The sequence below is a fragment of the Haemaphysalis longicornis genome, unplaced genomic scaffold (assembly GCF_048455015.1).
Source record: "Haemaphysalis longicornis isolate Haplotype H1 unplaced genomic scaffold, Haemaphysalis longicornis Haplotype H1 scaffold_18, whole genome shotgun sequence".
NCBI classification, from domain to species: Eukaryota; Metazoa; Arthropoda; class Arachnida; order Ixodida; family Ixodidae; genus Haemaphysalis; species Haemaphysalis longicornis.
In genome coordinates, this window is record NW_027526282.1 from 1,621,835 (window position 1) to 1,637,046 (window position 15,212).

Sequence of the window (15,212 nt, forward strand, 5' to 3'; positions counted from 1 at the left end):
AGTGAAATTCACAACACCCTCGAATCTCTTGTCACGGAAGGTAATATTACTGCCGCGATGGTTTAAATTATGTCACCGGAACATCCTGTCCCTGGTCTATTTTACTTGCTACCTAAAATACATAAGAGCAACCACCCGGGCAGACCCATTGTATCCAGTAACGGGACGGTGACAGAAAAAATTTCAAGTTTCATTATTCACATAATCAAGGACACCCCCCCCCCCTACGTTCCCGTCCTACATCAAAGATACCAGCCATTTTCTACAGAAAATTGCTGGTATCGTCAACTCCCCAGGGTGTTTTCTGGTGACGCTGGACGTCTGTTCATTGTACACAAATATTCCCCACTCGGAAGGCATCGCAGCGACCGTGGCCGCATTTACTGGCTTAAACAACCCATCAATAGACATAGAGAGCGAAACTCTCGCAACGCTTCTAACCAGTGTACTAAATTATAACCACTTCGAATTCAATGAAAAGCACTTCCTTCAGATCAATGGCACGGCGACGGGAACCAAGATGGCTCCAAATTACGCCCATTATTTTATGGCATCATTGGAAACTCCTTTCATTGAGAAGCAAGGAAAGAAACCACTGTTTTACAGGCGTTTTCTAGATGACATATTCATGATATGGAACGACGACAAAGCGAGCCTTCCCGACCTTATTTCAAAATTTAACTGCTTCCATCAATCAATCAACGAGGGTGCTGCTTTGGGCCTGTTGGTATGACATGACGAAATCTTGAAGCGCTAGGACACGGGACAAGCGAGTGGGACAACACAAGGCGCTACTCGGATTTCAAGATTCTGCATATCCTGGCTCCGTGTCCCACCGATGGGTTGACTCCTCCGAAGAGCAAGCGTACGTCCCAGGGAAGGATGCGTGTTCGTAAGCAGTATGAGTACGTCCGCGCTCTGCATTCAGCAGCGACGATGAGCGAGACAACAGTGGAAGGGTTGTGAATATTACGTAGAAATGGGCCCGTTGTAGTAGAAATATAGTTCACGAGGGTGCTGCTTACGAACACGCATCCTTCCCTGGGACGTACGCTTGCTCTTCGGAGGAGTCAACCCATCGGTGGGACACGGAGCCAGGATATGCAGAATCTTGAAATCCGAGTAGCGCCTTGTGTTGTCCCACTCGCTTGTCCCTGTGTCCTAGCGCTTCAAGATTTCGTCATGTCATACCAACAGGCCCAAAGCAGCACCCTCGTGAACTATATTTCTACTACAACGGGCCCATTTCTACGTAATATTCACAACCCTTCCACTGTTGTCTCGCTCATCGTCGCTGCTGAATGCAGAGCGCGGACGTACTCGTACTGCTTACGAACACGCATCCTTCCCTGGGACCTACGCTTGCTCTTCGGAGGAGTCAACCCATCGGTGGGACACGGAGCCAGGATATGCAGAATCTTGAAATCCGAGTAGCGCCTTGTGTTGTCCCACTCGCTTGTCCCTGTGTCCTAGCGCTTCAAGATTTCGTCATGTCATACCAACAGGCCCAAAGCAGCACCCTCGTGAACTATATTTCTACTACAACGGGCCCATTTCTACGTAATGTTCACAACCCTTCCACTGTTGTCTCGCTCATCGTCGCTGCTGAATGCAGAGCGCGGACGTACTCGTACTGCTTACGAACACGCATCCTTCCCTGGGACGTACGCTTGCTCTTCGGAGGAGTCAACCCATCGGTGGGACACGGAGCCAGGATATGCAGAATCTTGAAATCCGAGTAGCGCCTTGTGTTGTCCCACTCGCTTGTCCCTGTGTCCTAGCGCTTCAAGATTTCGTCAATCAATCAAGTTCACCCACGACATATCTCAAGATACTATCAACTTTTTGGATGTAACCCTTCAGGTACATGGCAACTTCCTCGCGACCACCGTCTACAAAAAACCCACGGATCGCCAACAGTACCTGCATTTTGACAGCAACCACAAACGACATTGCAAAGTTGGAATACAATACTCGCAGGCATGCAGATGCCGCCGAATCTGTTCTGATGTCCAAGAATTTGACAGAAACTCGCAAAATCTAAAGAACATCATTCTGAATCAAAATTACCCAGAAAATATATTTGATGATGCAATCAACCGGGCCCGCCAAACAGACCGCCAGTCAGCATTGTCAAAAGCCAATTCACAAAAAAAGGAAACACCCCAGACCAACCTGATATTAACATACGGTGCGAACATGCCACGAGTAAACAACATACTGAGCAAGCATTTCAACATGATCAGACTAAGTGAGCACCTGTCAGCTATCTTCCCCGAACCACCCCGTGTAATGTATCGTAAAGACAAGAACTTAAGAGATATGCTTGTTAAGGCTAAAATTGGGATCACGAAACAACACTCAGGCTGCCGCCCATGCGGGAAAACGCGCTGCAAAATCTGTCCCCTCATCACTCCAACCGACACGGCAAAATCTAACTTTTCCAAATTTTGCTTCCGAATAAAAGAAAGCCTCGACTGTGATTCCAGTAACGTCATATACAGACTGCACAGCGAAATGTGTGGCAAGGACTATATTGGCCAGACCGAGAATGCATTCCGATTCAGATTCAACAACCACAAATCCCACGGCACCTCACAGCCGGATCTACCATTTTCCAAACCTATGCGCCTGCCGGACCATTCCATTGAGCATATCAGAATCACTCTCCTGCAGTCCGGCTTCCACTCTTCCCTCGAACGCGAGCAGAGGGAGTCCTACTTTACACATAAATTCCAGGCATTCACCCATGGCATCAATGAGGACCCGGGCCGCCTCTCATTCTTGCGACAAAAAGCTGCGCCTTAGACGGAAATATCGGGACCTTGCGGGCAATGGAGGGGGTGAGCGCAGAACCGGGACCATGCATACAACTTAAAAAGAAAGCAAGAAGGAAAAAAGGAAACCCCGCTTTAGGGACAAATTCAAGCAAAACAAACGGGTAGAACGCCCCCCACCCCCTTCCCCGCCCGTTCGGCAACCACCACCGTCTCATTAGTGACCTTGAACAGCTGTGAGCGCGCCCCGCGGGCCCGCCGACGCACAGCGGCCTGAATTATGACCGCCGCACCACTGATAGACAAACGGCTGAAGAATGCGCCGCAAACGAAACCAAATCCCAGTATTACTTGTTCCGCGGTTCGCTGGCCGCGTAGCGAAGCTTTGCCGCACCACTCGGTTTCGTCGAAGTGGCGCCAAGACGAGAGCTGCTGTAGGTTTAACCAGTAGTGAAACAAAACCGAAAATGGGACAGGAAATCCCGAGTATGGCGCGGGGATCATGTGTCGACTGGGCGGGCCGTGTATGCATGCGGCCTTGCAGTTTGACCGAATCGAAGATCTATGCTTGTGCCGCCATCTTATGTCCGCCTCCCTTCATCCCCCCCCCCCGTTTTTTTTGCCCCTTTTTTCTTCCCGCTGACTACTGTTACACCATTTGCGGAGCGCGCAGGACTCTCTCTTGTTTTTGATCTTGTATTTGCTTGTGTGCCTCTTGTTACGTGTTTTCGTGCTGCCTTTTCGTCCGTGTTCTTTCCCCTTCCCTCACCTTCCACCTTTCTAGCCAATCGGAATGCCTCACTTGCCCAAACTGTTTGAAACACCCCTCACCCGCGACCCCTCCTGCAGGGATGAGGGAAGTAACCCTCCCTCACAGAAGTTTTTGTATAAAGGCGCAATGTGAGAAATTAAAATACAGCCCTGAAGAAGGAGTTTCTAACTCCGAAACTGTTGGCAACAAGAACGGGAAACGTGTCAGTGGACTTCTTTCACTAATATTATACTGGCCCATCGAACCTCATGATCTCTCTCTCTCGAGAGAGAGAGAGAGACAGATAGAGAGAGAGAGAGAACAGAAATATATTTTAAAGAGGGATTTCCTAAGTACACATCAAACATGCCGTCTTTATTAATAAAGACGGCATGTTTGATGTGTACTTAGGAAATCCCTCTTTAAAATATATTGCCAGTGCTATTTGGCGGCTTGAAGTGGTTTTATAGTGACTAATAGGGTTCTTCCCATTTTTTTATGATACAGGAATAAAGAAACCAAAGTCTAGACAAAATGCCCAATGATTTTTCCCGCTTCCGATCACGGCGGATCGTTTCTCGACTTTGATTTTGTGACTCCCATATCATACAAAGATGACAGTCACCTCGTTCTGCACTATAAAGCACCTTCAAGTAGCCGATTAACAATGGCATTAGACTGCATCTTTGATGTATATGTATATATTTGTATATATATATATATATATATATATATATATATATATATATATATATATATATATATATAAACAATAGAGGAAACTTTTCGCTTGGAGTACCAGTCTTCATCTGAGTAACACACGCACGCCTATATAGGCGTGGTAGGTGTGCTATAGTACACCCTTCTTAAAAACATATTTTCCGGTTTGGGGCGAGGGAACAGGGAAAGAGCGGACTCTACACGTATGCATACCAAATTTCGTGAAGTTGTGGTTCGCACAATCTTTCCAAAACAAAAAAAAGAAACGTCATTTATTTACAGCAAAGGCGGTCCCGTGGGTGGCAAACTGTGTTAAAAAAACCAAAGCAATAACAACTCTTCATTTGATTAAAAAGACAGGGTTGGAAGCTGGTGCAAAACCCTCACTACACGTATGGATTACAGAATAAATGAATGTCGCAGCGAACGTCTCAGCTCAAGAAACGAAAAGTAAACTGGTTCACAAGAACAACACATACCCAACGGAGGCCCACGGTGACACATCCATTTCTGAAAATACCAATTCCTAGCTGTGTGAAGGGTGCCATGGCAGTTTACAAGGTCACAGATGTCCTTGGGGCGCATGCAGCCAGCAAAGCAACCAATTCTATGCAGCCCGGTATGTCCTGCGTAGAAGTTACCATACAATCAGTCACCAGTAAGGGTATATGACCAAAGCCTGTCACAGCAGGGTGGAAGCCTGGAAAGAAGTGGGTAACAAGAAATCGAGAGTTAACTAAACTACCCAAGAAACGGAGCGGTGGGAAAACCGCGCGCATGGGGATTGGCGAACGACCGCGCTAATGGGATATTCGCGGCAACAAATGTACTCCCCAAAGTGGCTGCCAACTGCAGTGAGCGCCAACTACCTCCCTACTAGAGTGGGAGGCGGGAGCGAAGAAGTTGTGGGAAGACAGCGGTTATTCTGTGAAAAAACAACATAAAGAGTGAGACAAGAAAAAAGAGAGGCGGATGAACGTCTGGTGGCAGCCAGGGTTTCGATATAGCGAATGAAACAAAGAAAACAAAACCAAGGCTACAAATTGTTTAGGTATCGAGCAAAGACGACAATTTCTCCAAACTCTCAATAAAGCCCGTGGATGCGGATTTGAAATAGTAACTGAGGTACGATTCACGGCTTAGTCGAGCGTGGGGAGAGCGAAACCCAGATTTTGATATCGTAGCTCTGAGGTGGTGAAAATAGTTCTCGGATGGTTAACGTGTTTTGTCAACGGGAGAGATGGTACAGTTTTGGAATGTGAGCTGCGACCGGTCCTCTGAGTACTTATTTTGGATGAGTTCAGTGCGTCCCGAATGTTTTTTGTTCTTCTCCGGTACACAGCTTTTGGGGGCTCTGGAAGAATACGTCTTAGGCGCTCACTTTGCCTAAGGTCGTTATAGTGTTTTTTATTATAGATGAGATTTTCGGTACAAATGCGGGGTGTTAGGAGTAAGTTCGTTTTGGGCGTTGTCGTGGGAGCTTTAGGGGCCTGAGTGATAGTCTGAGCGATATAGGTTTTGTGCAATGTTTATAGCGTTTTAAATTGCGGTAATTTTGTTTCAAAAGTACACTGCGCAGCTCCTGACATTTATAAATTATGTGCTGTTCCTTTGAGCAGATTCGACGAAAACGATGAGCTTTGCTATAGGAAATTCCGGTTTTACAATGTTTGGCATGAGTGCTTTGAAAATATATGTACTTTTGCTTGTCGGTCTGTTTTCTGTAGAGTTTAGTGATCAGATTGCACTTTGAGATCGTCATGTAACAGTTTAGTGATCAGTTTGCCCTTAGATATATTGACGTTTACGTCAAGAAAATGAACAGTTGACGGGAAGTATTGAATAGAAAAAGAAATTGAGGGATGAGTGGAGTTAAGCGTGTCTGTGAAGGTTAGTGGGATAGACTGTCCGTAAGACGAAATCCGGAATACATGATCAATAAAACGTTTATAACGGAGTGGCTTTAAGCTCTGGCTATTCATGAATTCCCCCTCTAGGACACCCCTCATATATTGGCATATTCCGGCCCTTTGCGTGTTCCTATTGATGTTCCACTTATTCGGACGTAGTGTTTTCTAACAAACCCAAAATTACTAAGCTCTAGAATTGGCTGAAGAAAAGTTCCTATGGGTAGAGCTATTAACACGTTTGTCGAAGTTTGCTTAAGTGCTGGCGTGAAGTACTGCTCGGATTCCATCTGCATACGGAATGTTTGTGTAAAGTGACGCAGCGTCAGTTGTATCCAGGAAGGTTGGCTGGTAATAAGGAACTGGTTGGTATTTTTTATGTAGGAGGGAAAGCTAGGCCTTATGATGCTAATTATTGAGTCTACGTACCGAGAAAAGGTTGTAACGGTGCCAATCACAACGACAGTTGGACGGCTTGGATGGTATTTTTTGTGTATTTTTGGCAGCAAGTAATTTCTTATTCCCCAATTTTTGCATGCCTCCATTCTGCTTGGATAGGCTTTGGTCCTATACACGGAAACGTTATCGACCCTCACTGGTGAACGATTTTATAGTAATTTCCAAAAAAGACACACCTGGGTACCAGAAGAAAATTTTTTTGTAATTGGTTGCGTTGCTTTTGCTTGCGCCACTAGGACTTCGGTGATCTTGTGAACTTCCTGGCATTCCTTACGCAGCTGGCCATTGGTTTTTTCAGAAATTGATGTGTCACCGGCGGCCGTCGTTCTGTATGTGTTGTTCTTCTCAGCCTGCTTACTTTGCATCTCGTGCGCTGAGACGTTCGCTCCACCATTCGTTTATTCTTGTAATCCGTACGTGAAGTGTCCGTTTTTCACCAGCCTCCCACCATGCATTTTTTCAAATAAATTTTGTTATTGCTTTTGTTTTAGATGCAAAGCATCTCATGCTCGGGGCTGTGTCCCTACCTCCCTCGTTGTCGTTGTCCGTCGTCCGTACTTTACGGCGCATGCGCGTCTCTTCAGCCCCGTCAGCGATTGGGCTCACATCAGCGCAGTCCACTATAAAACGAAATAGATGGGCGGCACCCTGTTGCGATCCCACGACTCTCTGGCCGCAACGGGAGGTACGTGGCGCTGTTCCCACTGCGCTACAAACCGAGACGGAACCATGTGGTAAAAATGTGCCTTATGTCCTTCACTCATTCAAACTACGTCAAGAAGCTACTGATACAATGAAGGCACGCGAACCTGAACTTCAACAGAAACGACGAACTGAAAACTAATGGGAATTTCTGTCGACACCATGGCTACTTCGCATACTACTCAGGGTTCCCCTACGGGAAGATGGTGTAATTTTGTTTTATAAAATAGCTTAGCGGCCGAGAGACAGCATCCGCTGTTACTATGACACGTTGCTTTTTTTCTCTTTTTTGGCTTTGGAGTGGTTCGGAGGAGCCCAACATCTCGAAAGTTTTTTCCACAAATGTTTTGTGCTCTCTCTTTCCCGGTTCCCTCGCCGCAACCCGCAAACTAATGTTCTTAACAAGGGTGCACTGTAGCACACCTTCCGCCCCCATATATATGCCCTCAGATAGTAGTGTCCTTGGACCACTACTTTTCTTGATTTATAATAATGATTTAACAAACTGCGTTAAAGAAGGCGTTGCAATCAGATTATTTGTGGACGATTGCTTGTTTTCCAGCACTATTATTTCTCATAATGATCAGGAAGATCTAAATGACCGTCTTGAAGCAATACATAAATGGTGCGACCGCTGGGACATGAAACTAAACGCTGACAAAACCGTATTCATGCGTATTACTAACAAATGCAGCCATATGAATATCAGTACACAATTAACGGCATTCCTATCTCTCAAACCGACAGTTTCTAATACCTTAGGGTTACGATAAATAGCAATTTAACTTGGTCTACACACATACCTAAAAGATCCGCGCCAGCTCACAGAAAACTGGTTTGCTGAGACATAAACTGAAATGCCCACCTTCCTACATGAAGCTTATTGCCTATAACACATGATACGACCAAGTTTAGAATACGCATGCCTATTTGGGACCCGCATACTAAAAAAGACAAGTGAGTGAGTGCATAACTTTATTGAGCCCGAGACGGGGGTAAGGGAAGAAGTGAGATGGGAGTCCCCTTCATTCTTCCCCCCTCAGACGGCGGCCAGGAGTCCTTGCTCCCTGGCGGCGTCTTCGGCCATCTGGACGGCCCGGAGTTGAACGCCCGGGTCTGAACTGAGCAGCACGGTCTCCCACTGCTCTGAGGAAGTGATGTCTAGTGCTTGAGGTGTGGTGTTCACCTTAAGGGGGCAGGCCCATAAAATGTGTTCAAGGTCGGCCCTTGCTGAACATAATTTACACTTGTTTTCGTATAGACCGGGGTAACAATGACTGTACGTCACCGGGTTCGGAAAAGTGTAGGACTGAAGTAGACGCCATGCCACTGACTGCCACTTTCCCAAGGTGCGATGAGCTGCGGGATATCTGGCCCTCCCTAATCTGTAATGGTCGATTATCTCCCTATAGGTCACCATGCGGTCCCTACCCCCCGTGCGAAACGATGCCTCAGGTGTTTCTGGGCAGTCTCGGAAGCTTAGACCTCGAGCTGCCTCGTGAGCGTTTTCGTTCCCCGGAAGTGCAGAGTGCGCTGGTGCCCATATAATTTGGACCCCTCGGAGTCTTAATTCTTTGAATCCTCTAAGGATTCCTTGGGCCTCGGGTGAGATCCTTCCCTTTGTGAAGTTTACAATTGCAGATTTGGAATCGCTTATTATGTATTTCGCTCTTGTAGAAGAAAGCGCCAGTGCAATGGCTGCCTCTTCTCCTACCTCCGGAGTGTCCGTGCGGATCGTTGCGGAGGCAATGCAATGGCCCTGCCGATCGACTACTGCCACGGCCATGGCGTTGTGTTCACAGTACTCGGCCGCGTCCACGTAGACCACGTCATCAGATCGTTCGAATCGCTTTTGGAGGGCTTTGGCTCTTTCATTCCTGCGTTGTAGGTTATGCACGGGATGCATATTTCTGGGTAGAGGGGTTGTGTATATACGTGCCCTCTGCTCGCTAAGGATATCCACCTTTTTTCCTTGTTGAGCCGCATAGGTGATTTGAAGCTCTTGTAGAATGTGTCTGCCTGTTGCGGTTTTGGAGAGTCTTTCTAGCTGTGCTATTTTTTGGGCTTCTACAAGCTCGTCTATGGTATTGTGCAGCCCCATCGCTCCAAAGCGTTCATTTGGTGCCGTAATGGGTATACCTAGTGCCTGCTTGTAGGCTCGCTTAATGATGTTATTGATTTTTTTCCTTTCATCGGCCTTTAGTGCCAAGAAGGGCGTCGCGTAGACTATGCGGCTAAGAACAAAAGCCTGCACTAATCTGACGAGGTTACCTTCTTTCATACCATGATGCCGGTTGGCAATTCTGGAGATGAGGCGGACTGTCTGGTGTACACTCGTTTCGAGAGCCTTTATGGTCTCTGTATTGCAACCATTGGCCTGTATGCGAAGACCAAGGACTCTGGTGCTCTGTACCATGGGAATGGGTCTGCCGTCCGCATATAGCTGGATATTGGCAACATCGCGGTCTCGTTTGCAGCCTCTCCTGGTTGGTCTGCAAATAAGCAATTCAGATTTTTGTGGCGAGCAGCTAAGTCCCTTGGGGGTCACATAAGCCACTACCACGTCTATCGCCTGTTGTAGTTTTTCTTGAATTTCTCCGTCACTGCCACCGGCAACCCACAGTGTGACGTCATCAGCATATATGCTGTGGTGCAGTCCTTCTATTTTGTTTAGCTGCTGTGGCAGATTAATCATGGCGACATTAAAGAGAAAGGGAGAGAGAACAGACCCTTGCGGCGTCCCTCTGCTACCAATTTTGATCTCGCCAGATTCCAATCCTCCGATAAGTAGTTGTGCAGTCCGCCCCGAGAGGAAATCTTTGACATAGTCATAGACCTTTTTTCCTACCTCAAGCTGGGCGAGGTTGGAGAGCACTGCATCATGTCGCACATTGTCGAAGGCTTTTGTTAGGTCGACGCCTAGTACTGCCCTGGTATCCAGTCGTGAGCACCCGTCTGAATCAATAATTTGGTGCTTAAGTCGGAGCATAATGTCCTGAGTTGATAGCTTTTGTCGGAACCCTATCATGGTGTGGGGATACAGATCTTTCTCCTCCATGAATTTGTTGAGCCTATTGAGAATGACGTGTTCCAATAGTTTGCCTACACACGAGGTAAGCGATATAGGTCTTAAGTTTTCGAGGTGGAGTTTCTTGCCTGGTTTAGGAATGAAAACAATCCTAGCTGATTTCCATTGGGGTGGTAAGGTTCCCCTTTCCCAGCAGTGGTTCATGTACTTGGAAAGTGCGTCTATTGAGTTGTCGTCCAGATTTCTAAGCATTTTGTTAGTTATTCCATCAGGACCCGGGGCAGACTTGGTACGTAGGCAGTGTATGGCATATCGCACTTCTGCTGCAGTGATGGGACGCTCTAGTTCTGGATTTGGTGGTCCTTTGTAGGGTGGGAGAGTCTCTGTAGGGTTAGTACCAAGGTAACGGTTTCTGATTTCTTGAATAAGTTCGTCGTCTGTGCCCTTGTATTCATGCAGTATTTTACTGAGATTGTGTCTCTGAGTAAGTTTGCTCTTTTCTGGATCTAGCAGGCATCTCAGGATGTTCCACGTTTTCGCGAGTCCCATCTGGAGCTCCATCCCATCGCAAGTAGAGTCCCAGTTTTGACGCGTGAGTTGGTTGGCGTAATCCTCAATATCTCTATTTAGTAAGGCGAGCCGCCTGCGAAGGCTGCGGTTGAGTTTCTGCTTATTAAGGCGTTTTTCAAGGCCCGCCTTGGCTTCCCACATGTGTAGTAGCCTAGAGTCTGCTTGATGTATGTTGGCTTCCTCGGGTATAATTTTGGTTGCTGCCTGGACATGTTCATGAATATCTGATGTCCATGCTGCGATGTCCTCTATCACTGCACAAGTCGAATTTTGTTCAGCAGCCCTAATTTTCCGGAAAGTGTCCCAGTCTGTGATTTTGAGTTGCTTACCTGTGGCCCTAGTTGGCGAGGATTGGATGTTAGTTCTTAAAATGCAGTGATCACTCCCTAGGTTTTCTTGAGTGTTCAGCCATGTGACGTTCATTGTGTTCCTTGTGAATGTAAGATCTGGTGTGGTGTCCACGCTAATACTGTTGCCTTTCCTTGTGGGGTAAGTAGGATCAGTGACCAGGGTGAGGCCCATCTGTTGGGCATCTTGCCAAAGCTGCCGGCCCTTGCTGAGGTCCTTCTTATACCCCCAAGCAGAGTGCGGTGCATTAAAGTCACCCACAATAATAAGCGCCTGTTTTCGGGCTACGTCTAATGTTTTGCGAAAAAGATTTGCAAAGCGGTGCTTTTGGCGGGGGCTGCTGTACAAGTTAAGCACAAAAAGGCTGCCCTCTGCGCGTTTTTTACCCGATAAAATTTCGACGAGGACGTGGTCTACGGTCGCAATGCCAGTATCGTGTTGAATTGCCGGGATGTTACGTTTAACTAGGGTAGTAACCGTTTTTTTGGATTCACCCGAGTTCAAGTCGTAGTACGATTTATAGCCTGATAATTTAGCCTCGCCTCCCGTTTCCTGGAGAGCGATTAAGTCTGGCGTCTCCGGTTGCTGCTGATTACTTAAAAACTGCCATAAATTTCCCCGTTTTCGTTTGAACCCGCGGCAGTTCCATTGCCAAATGACGTACATATTTGCATTGTTACTCCGGGCCATAGTGTCCGCTGGTATTATCGAATGTTCTGGCACCTTCCCCCATGTTGGGCCTCGAATAGGGCTTGGATTTGTATGCGCCTACGCCTGGTGTCTGTTGGGCTATTGTTTGGGCGTTTTCAATAGCGAGTACCCTAGTGTTCAAGTTTGCTAATTGCTTGTTCACCGACTCCGCAAATTTGGAGAACATGTCTTGCAGTTTTTCGAGACGAGCATCTATTTTTGTTTCTAGCTCCTCGATAAACTTTTGCGTTGTCGGGTCACCGGGTTCAGTTCCCGCTTTTCGCTTAAGGGGCGGTGCATCTGCCTCGGACTCGCACCTAACTTCTACTGCTGCATTAACGGAAACTGGGATTGGCGTAACGGGTTCAGCAATGGGGCCGTTAGGTCGCGCTGCCGGTGGTGGGAGGTTTTTGGCCTTGAGTTGGGCATTCTCTGCTTTAAGCTGTTGGTTTTCTCTGATAACTAACTCAAGCATTTGCTTGATATGCGTTAGCTCTGCTTCAACTGCAGAAGGTAGCCCTGACTTAAATTGTGTGTTGCATGGAGCAGTTCGGGAGACCGTGCTGGCCCAGCTCACCTTGCTGTGATCCACCATAGACTTGTCGTTGAGTCTGGAGCGTGAGGCAGAGCACGACTCTCTGCGCTTCTCCTCCCGGTGACGAGACTTGGAACGGGATCTGTGCCGGCCTCCAGTGCTCTCCTTCTCTGCGGCTGTGGGAGGGAGTCGAGGAAACGAACCAGAGCGGCTCCTCTTCTCTGCGATTCTTGCTTCTCGGTGGTGCCCTTCCGGGCCGGCACCGTTGTCGGTGTTGCTCCTGTCCGTGGAGCTTTCCTTGGGTCTCGAACCACGATGCTGTTTCTCCCACTGACGTTGTTTGAGGAGAAAAGGAGTCTTAAACCTTTTACGGCACTTCTTGTCACCAGTCGTGTGGCCTTCGCCACAGATTGCACAGTTCAGTTCACAAACATGATTGTCTGGTGGGTTCTCGAGATTGCAGCTCTTGCAGAAGGGCTTGTCCGGTTGGGGGCAAACATCTGCGCGGTGTCCGAGTCGACCACAGCTCGTGCAGAATTCGTGCTTCTTCTTATGGAGGAAGCAGCGATACTCTGCACCTCTATAGTAGACGTAGTATGGGACGCGGCGGCCTTCGAAGACGATAATGACTGAGTTCGTTTTGCCCATGCGTCGGGCCTGTAAAATCGCTGGGTTCTTCTTGTAGACGAGGCTGCGTGTGATGTCGTCAGCGGTGTCATAGTCAGGAATATTATGGATCACTCCCTTGGTAGTGTCCTCCGGGGGGGCGGCGTATGCGGTGATCTCGTAACTGTGCTTGCCGAAACAGAGCTGTCGGATTCCGTTGTACTTTTCGGCGTGGGCCATCTTTGGGGTGCTGACGACTATGATGTTTTGTTTGGGGCTTGTCCGAAGTAAATCGTCTTCGGCTTCTTCCTTCTTGATTGCTGCGGCGGAGAGAACACCGTCTCTGATCTGTGCGTCATTCAATTTGGCGACGTCTAGTCCGTCCCGCGGTCGGAGGACAATCTTTATGTCCTCTTTCGGCAGCCGCGGCTGGCGCGGCAACCGTATTGCTTGCTTGCGCTTTGGCTCTGGAGTCTTGCTGACAGATGAGGCACTACCGGTGCCTGGTTGCCTCTGAGAGTCGTTCTGGGCTAGGTTTAGCCGTGCGAGTGCCTTGCCACTTCTTTTCCGGTGACTCGAGAGCCAACCGGTATCATTTTCGAAGTCTTCGGGTGAAATAGCCTCACCCTCTACTTCAACGACGTCCATATTGCACGACGAAGAAGCCAGCGGCGCGGTTTGGTGCGGCGTCCTCCCCGCGGTCACGTCCGGAGGCCCCGTGGCGCCCGGCGCCATCGACCAGGCACGGCGGCGGTTCCAAAGCGCTGGTTAGGGTTAGCTTCCTGCGGCGTGGCCGCTCGGTGAAATGGGTGTAAAAATCCTACCGGTGGGCCAGGATTTGTCGGAGTTGGTTCCTTGAAGACCTGGAAGACTTCGGTACCCGATGACAGAGCTTTCAACAGGTTGGTCGTGGAATTTACGCCACAAAAGGGAAAGATCTCAGAGCCCATGCGAAGCACGTTTGCTTGCATGCGCGCACGTGACGCTCCTCCCCTAAAAAAGACAAAATTAATCTTTAAAAAGTTAAAAAATTAGCTGTCCGCTTTATATACAATTGTTATCGCGGTCTTGACTAACCAACCAATCTAGTGAAAATAACAACATCCCAACACTGGAATCACAAAGAAAAATAGCCAGGATGAAATTTCTTTTTCATTTAGCACAAGGAAGTTCACGACCTGATGCATCAGCCTTAATCAATCCGTTACCATCGCGTCCCGCGAGGCACTATCATTCCGCTAAGTTGACGCCTATCTCTGTGCGCACTAACACATTTAAGTATTCTTTGTTCCCAGGACTATAACCGACTGGAACAATCTCCTCCCTGAACTTCTTTATTCCAGTAGCATGTTGAAATGTATTGATGAAATGTTGTATTTCTAAAAAACAGAATTTTCACATATGTACCCGATCAGTTTGTACTGCCTTGTTTACACGTTTTTTTTTACCCGCGAGAAATTGTGTAACTGGTCCTAACACAATGTAACACCACCACTCCTGCTTAGGTATATTTGGCCCGCAGTATTTTTAAATAAAAAAAATATGTGTGCGTCTAGGGTGTGCGTTACTCAGATGAAGACCGGTTCTCCAGTCGAAACACCAGTAAACGAATGTTTTTGTTTGCAATTGTGAGTCAAACAATCTTTCATGTATAGATATAAAAATATATATATACATATTTATGTATATATGTATATATATATATATATATATATATATATATGTGTGTGTGTGTGTGTGGGGGGGGGGGGGGGTGTAGCGAATTAGAAAGCGAAGTGAGGGACTCGTTGAAATTAAGTGGACATAAGGGTTGGCAGTCAAAAAAACCTCTGGAAGCAAAACGGAGAATATGATAGGTTAGGCGTCTGTGGCGATGACAGTTACGCTACCAGCGGGCTGTTTGCCCTCCACTTTCAGGGGTATTTATGTCAAGGTATTTTATTTTCCGGCAATTGGGGGTGGTAGCTGCGCCACTCGTACTACTCGACGTGAAGCGGACCTTCTTTTTACCCCCAGGACGTGACTCGAGTGTCTACGACATGTCGAGAGTGGTGGACCAGCGCTGAATCCTCTTAAGCTCCTTATGGTACCAAGACTGCCATAACAGAGGCCCTAGGTA

The 15,212-nt window shown here is 47.6% G+C and overlaps 1 protein-coding gene across 1 annotated transcript; it reads right to left on the reverse strand.

Annotated features, from left to right (window-relative positions):
- Positions 1–4,930: 4,930 nt before the first annotated feature.
- Positions 4,931–13,828, reverse strand: LOC144166623 (uncharacterized). The gene is made up of 2 exons (XM_077696165.1): positions 12,530–13,828; positions 4,931–4,948 (listed from the first exon to the last, which is right to left on the reverse strand). Exons 1-2 carry the CDS (start codon positions 13,826–13,828, stop codon positions 4,931–4,933), a joined length of 1,317 nt encoding a protein of 438 aa, XP_077552291.1.
- Positions 13,829–15,212: the final 1,384 nt, after the last annotated feature.